At 42.4% G+C, this 6,620-nt stretch overlaps 1 protein-coding gene across 4 annotated transcripts in view; it reads left to right on the forward strand.

The window, feature by feature from the left end:
• LOC146172847 (uncharacterized) overlaps positions 1-5,352 on the forward strand; it is a 47,917-nt gene extending 42,565 nt beyond the window's left edge. For all 4 annotated transcript variants that reach the window (XM_084583660.1, XM_084583664.1, XM_084583662.1 and 1 more), the window contains 2 exons: positions 3,129-3,239; positions 4,903-5,352. In XM_084583660.1, coding sequence (XP_084439786.1) covers positions 3,129-3,239; positions 4,903-4,941 — 150 coding nt within the window. In that variant the 3' untranslated portion in view covers positions 4,942-5,352. The remainder of the gene's footprint in view (positions 1-3,128; positions 3,240-4,902) is intronic.
• The last annotated feature ends 1,268 nt before the right edge of the window (positions 5,353-6,620 follow it).

Below are 6,620 nucleotides of genomic sequence, written 5' to 3' on the forward strand. Positions count from 1 at the left end.
CCGTGTAATATATATACAGTCGAACCCAGATATATCGAACCCGGACATATCGAATTTCGGTTATATCGAACTCACAGAATATCCCCTTGAAAATCCCATGTCAAAGTATAGGAAAGCCGCGTCATAGTACTTGAATTTTTAGTAGAATATACACTTCTATGCAATTTTAGTTTTATATTATTTGCAAATGCCACCTTAAACTGTGTTTTTTTTTTTAATTTTCCATTTCTTTCACTGATCAGATATCCAATATTCAACTCGATATTTGATGGCAGTTTTTTTTTATATTCGCATTCACCCCTCCTTTTGCACTGTGAGCAGCATGAATTCAGGTTTTGCCAGTAGGTGGCGCCACAGTGTTTGAAATTCCCTGAATGAAGCAATGATAGTGCCCACTAAAACTTTCGTCAACGAGGCATGCACTATTGTGCCGTAACAGCTTTGAGTGTGAAACTGAAAAGGATGTTACTCTAAGCAAAAAATGTCGAATTACTGCCTGGCAAGTGAAATTTATATTTGTTTTTGGTACGTCTTTTTTATCAACCACCAGTCGTCATCGCGGTCACTGCTCATGGTTTCCAGCATCAGACTACATAAAAACGGGTGTATGCACTGATAAAAAAATTCTTAGTAAACATTTTTACAGCATTTCTTCCAAAACCGCTATGGAATTGAACATTTTAGACATCCATCGTCCCATTGCGGCAAAAAAAAAATGTGAGACCTAAATTCCAGTGTTCTGTCTCTTTAACTAAGCCTTATGAATGTGCCTGCATGGCCTAGGAGTAACGTGCCTGACTGGGCATACAAGAGCACATAAAGGTTGAATCTTATTCTGGTTTCCCACCTTGAAAATGGGCAGCCCGAGTTATTATGCATGCACCTTCACCATAATTAAGGTCATGTGTCCGTTACATCCAGGTCAGGGTCCAATCTAGGAATAATGCAAGGACCACCAAGGAGTAACGCAAAACTCACAAATGGATGCAGTAGAGCCTGCATTTAAAAAATGTAGACTTGGAGATGAGATAGAGAACAGGTTGCCGGTGCCTTGCCCTTGAAGGCAGCTGATGTCCCCGCGAAGTTAACGCAAATTAAGGGATCGGCCTTTTTTCACTCCCACGAAGAATGTGTACTGTCTTGGGGTGAGGGCTATTAGTAGATTTTGGTTGCAAAAAAGTCTGGTGTAAAGCGGACTTGTGAAGCTGGAGCATGCTTTTGGAACAAAGCTGAAATTTTTGGAGCCAGTGGGTCGCTTGACACGGTTCTGCAGGCTGCATATTTGCGACCCTTGTTTTATGCCTTCAGTAAACATGAAACTGAGAAAGGCCATTTGAATATAGATCAACAGCTATGTTACAGATGCAGTTGACTCTTCATATTTGAATTTTAAGGGGACTGGATACTAGTTCGAGTTTGGGGTTCAGATTAAGGAGCCTTGATAGTGCACTTCCTGTTGATGGGACCTCACTCAGTTTGAGTATAAAGTTTGACATAACTGGGAATTCACTGTGGATGACAATGCAGAATTATCTGTATGAAATACACTTTCACCATTCAATTAAGTTGAAAGCAGATATAATGAGCCACCTGTCCTAAATTGTGTTTGCATGTTTGCTGCATACTAGACTGGTGGTGCAGTTGTAAGCAAGCTCTGAACAATGCAGGGGCCACCGACATGGTCAAGAATTCACCATTTTATAAATGATTCCATTTGTTCATAGGAGCAACATCTTTACTATTTTTGCTCTCGAATAATGAACAGGCGAAATTTCATGTTTATGTTAAGATTTTAATTCAAAAATATTTTTTTTGCACCTTTATGTTGTCCGTTTAGAGTGCATTTTGCTTCGTTTTATTAGAAGGCTCGTTTGCAGCAATTTGTGTGAATACATTTAAGATGAATATCAGATACAAAGAATGAATTTTTACACCCATTACTACATCGTTATATTGAGGCTCAGCTGTATTAGGAACTTGTCACTAAAAGTGATAAGCTTTCTAAGTTTGCATTGCACTGCCTGGAAACAGGACCAAAACGTAGGCAGAGAGCGTTAGAGGTTTCATCTGGGCTTATTTCACATAGTGCTTCAGTGCATCAATATCTCTTATCATATCATCAAGCACTACATAGATGGTGTCTCATAGCCTGAGTCGCTTTGGGACGTTAAACCCCACAAACCAAACCAACCAACTACATAGGTGCAGCCCCTGCATTCAGCAGTTGCATTGGATCACTATTGTTGCCGCAACGTCACTATGCGTGTAAAACACGTTAGTAAATTATACATACTACAGCGCATTCACTAGGTGCCCCTCTAACACGCTTGAACCAACTACCCTTTGTGGCACATGCGTTCCATGCCTGCCTGGCACGTAGGTGGCATAGGTTCAAACAACAGGGCCGACCAATTTATATTATTGAACTTGTTCTATTTTCCAGCTCTCTCACTCACTGTCTTCTTTATCAGTACCATTGCGTGCTGATAACAACACAGCACCAGACGGATTCTCACGTCTTTCGCATTAACTCATTGGCTTCTGTGGCCAGCAATGTCCTGTCCACACTGACTGATAGCTCAAACATTGCCTTCTACTTGGTCATAGAATAACAAAATGCAGGTGGCTACAGATATAACAAAAAGAATTGATGTTTACTAAAATATAGGTTGCTTTCTTTACATGTCACATGTCTGCATGTTTCAAGGCATACATTTACAAAAATTTTTTAATGCTTTAACAGTTGTTGACAAAATAAAGTAAGTTCTGCTTCGTTTTTTTGTGCAAGTCAGAATTTTTGGCAACTTTTATACAGTATGGCACATAGAGTGTGGGGGAGAAATTATGACGCTGAAGCCAAGGGGCTAAAAGAAATGTCTGAGTTTTAGCCTGCTGTCTGTTTCCATCAGCTTTATGTTCAATGTATCATTTTTGTGAAACCTGAGTAATGCACTGTTTTACAGCTGCATACAAAAAAACTGACTTCAGTACAAGCTCATTTTGTAAAGCATTCAATGTCTCCAACTTTACTCTGATGAGAGCATGGGGTCCGTTTTGATGGTGTTAAATTATAAGTGCTTGCGTTTCTGAGGCTTCTGAAGAGCATCTATTTTTGTTTTCTTTTCCAGATGACACAGACTGTTTCCTCCAGAAAGAAAGGCTCTCTTCATATGTTCATTTCAGTCACAGATGGCATTGACGCCATGACACAAGTGAGTCATAGGCATCAAGCTGAGAAGGTGAGTGACACTGTGTGAGGGAAAGTGTGTTATCATAAGGTGTTTTCATCAAAGCAGTGCATAGAAAATGGAACTCTTATTGGAAAATGACAGTGTTGTATCTGTTGTTCTCTGGTCCGTCTCCCATTTCTGCATTCTTCTCAAGAGTCAGCCAGTTATGCTGTTACGCACAGTTAGGTTGTAGGAACCTGCGGGACCTTAACCATGTTTTGCGTATTGCAGTTCAGAATAAAGCATTTTATCTAAACAGTCATCGTACCCTAAAGCCCCTTACTCTCAAAGAACTTGGCAGTGGTTTTTGATGCTTGGTTCAACAACTTGCTTATTTTGAAAATTCACATCCAATCATTCCCGGTGCATTGTGATAGCAGCATTGTAGAGTGTGAGCCGCCTGTTTTACCTTAATTTGCGCCGCAGAGTTTTTTCAGCAAGATGGCATTGTTTTGAAGAATAGATATCAATTTATAGAAACACAATATCTGATAAACAAATTTCAAAGTTTCTGTATTTATCTATGTAATTTACTCGAAAAATGCAGTAAACTCACGGATAGAAGCACAGGAAACATACTCAGTACCACCAACAAAAATGCTGTCACCTAGTTGGCTCATATGTCCGATGGCCACCATCACTGAGGGCTTGCACAAACGTGTGAAGCTTATAAAAAATGAAACCGACACTAAGTAGTTGCCCTATTGGAAAAGCAGCTACCCTTGTTTCATCTCGCTTGCCGGTGCACACACATAAGAAGGGCGCAGTCAACTCAACAATGTGCCGTTCAGGTTTTAGAAGTGGTATTTTGATGATAGTTTGCAGTGCCAATCATATTTTGATTCAACCTAACTAGTGCAAGACACATAGCTCTTGTCTGACACCATAGCCTTACTTGGGCATAGGCTGGGACAGCACTGACTATAAAACATCGTCTCGCAGGTCACATGAAGTTAAGAGCAAGCAGCTCCATGCGATAGCATAGCCTAACATGGGTGTTGATTGAGACCACATCGACTTTAAAACATTGTCTTCCTGAAATGTTACAAATTACAGGGAACTGTAAGAACTGTAATGTGTCAATAAAAGCTGAAATATCTAGCAACAGCCTTGGAACTTGATTAATTGCGGCCTGTTCGAACCACTTGTGTTGTGGCAAAGGAAAGCACCGTGTCAGGTTCCTCATCCTCTTTCAAAGGACTCCAGAAATTCCATAAATTTGACTTGGCAGTGTTGTTGCTCATGACTTCACGAGGCATGAAAACAGATGCACCACGAGAACTGATGGCTCAAGGCCAACAGGAACTGGCGAGCAGACGACAAGGCTTCATTGAAAATTGCTGCTCCAGTGATGTGTGGCATTGCTGAGGCACTGCACCTCAGTATGTTAGCTCAATGCTGCACCGGCACCACAGAACTGGAACTGCACCGGCGGAACTTTTTCAGAATTGGCACTGTGAACCAGTTCTGGATAAAACGAACCTATTGTCACCATATGCACTTACCTCTGAAGCATGCAGATCTTTACAAAAGAAGAAAAATGGTAGTCATGTTTTAGAGGTTGTATAACCTCATAGTAACTTGCTACCAAGTTTTGTTATGTAAAAACTCTGTTCTTTAAAATAGCTATATTCTTATAATATATTAGAATTTCTTTTCTTTATACTTCCAGGGTTGTGGAACAACACTTCCATGCTTCCCAGTTGTCTAGAGCACCGTTTTGATCATCCAAAAGTCCTATGGATGTATGTCAGTTGTCCAAGAGATGTCCGGTACAAAGAAAAGTGTTGTCCAGGGAAAGACCTTGTCATCAAAAATTGATTTTTGGTTTTGGATGGGCTTTTCTTCAAGTAGCAGGGGGGGGTCTCTGGGAAGAAACGGTTCTTTTAATGCAGACATCTGCATGACATCACTTATTAACAAGATAATGGTAGTCTTTTATGGTCGCCAACTTTTTTCCACTTTGTGGCCGTTCTGATCTGCAAATGCTTTGTCAGTTTTTAGCATCACCAAAGAAAGCAGCTACCAAGCCAGAATGGCCCATGTAAATTTTATTTCAACCATTTTTTATGTGTCCAAATTTTTCAATAAAATCTGGGGTAAGGGAGTACGCCCAGGAGTACGCTCAGCCCGCGGTGTTTCTACCGCACCTTATGGCTCGTTCACACTTGAGCATTTGTCGGCGAGAGCGAGCGAATTCCACCGTCGTGAAAGAGAATCCGCCGGAAATCTCAGTGGAAAGCCAAATCGGTCCGGGACCGATTCTCGCCACCGGAGTTTTTTCCGCCGAATTCATCAGCCAATAGGAAGTTGAGCCGGCACACCCCGCGGCGTCGGTTAGCATCCCTCAGGGGCCAACATGGCAACAGCATACTCGCAACCGATCATCGACTCATGATAATTGTGACGGCCACAGCTAAAATAAATAAAACAATAAAGAGTAATTTACCAAGTGATGGGCCCATAAAGGACAGATGCAGCTAGCATGACGGCAGCAGCAGCGAAGCCAACTCACTTAACCCTTCAACATGGCATAGCGTAGCGCTGTACGCTAAAGGTCCGATAGATGGCAGCGATTCCTGATACTGGGAACCAGCATGGGCATAGGTGATATTAAATCGTCTACAATTCTTGAAAGCCTGACATGATAGGTTATTCACCTTTCTTCCCACTGCTTGGTATGACACCGACTTACTTTTGGACACACTCTACCGTTCTTTATCCGTCCCATAACCACTAACACGTATAAGGCAATTGCGTCAGCCACTAAAGTACGCCAAGTAGCCCATAGACTACTGCACGCCTCTCAGACTTCCCGGAAATTTGCCTGTGATAGTCACCATCACCACGTTCATTATGATCTTGTGTCCTTGGTTCTTCTCTGATCCCCTGCTTGCTGCCTCGGTCTCTCAAAAGAACGTTTGTGCCCCTACACGCCAAAACACCTATATCACGTATGAACTTGCTCCTCTTGTACCCGCATCCTCGATCACTCGCCCCGCCACTGGCATTTACTAGTGCCGCCAAAATATAACGGAGCACTCGAACGGACGAGATTTTGTTTCACGGCGCGCCTTTGCAGCGGTGCGCATGTGTATAGCTTAGGTGCGTGTGGCACACACGGATGTTCAGCTTGACACTTTTTGTACTCGCCTCATCAGCAGCCCGGACGAAGGAGAGCACTTTTTCCACGGGCCCGGTCTCCGATTTGTTTTGGAGGCACCTGTACATATTTCTCGCTTTAAGCAATTCCAAGTCGCTCCTCTTTTGCCAGCCTAATGCCGCTATGGGACTCGCGCCGCCAGAGGTCATATTTCTAGAAGTTTTTCCTCCCTGGCCTCACACGGGAGGCAAATGTTTAGAACGAGAAGAAACTGTCCCATGGTGCTG

Source organism: Amblyomma maculatum, chromosome 11 (genome assembly GCF_055883805.1).
Source record: "Amblyomma maculatum isolate TAMU_Amacu chromosome 11, ASM5588380v1, whole genome shotgun sequence".
Classification (NCBI taxonomy): Eukaryota; Metazoa; Arthropoda; class Arachnida; order Ixodida; family Ixodidae; genus Amblyomma; species Amblyomma maculatum.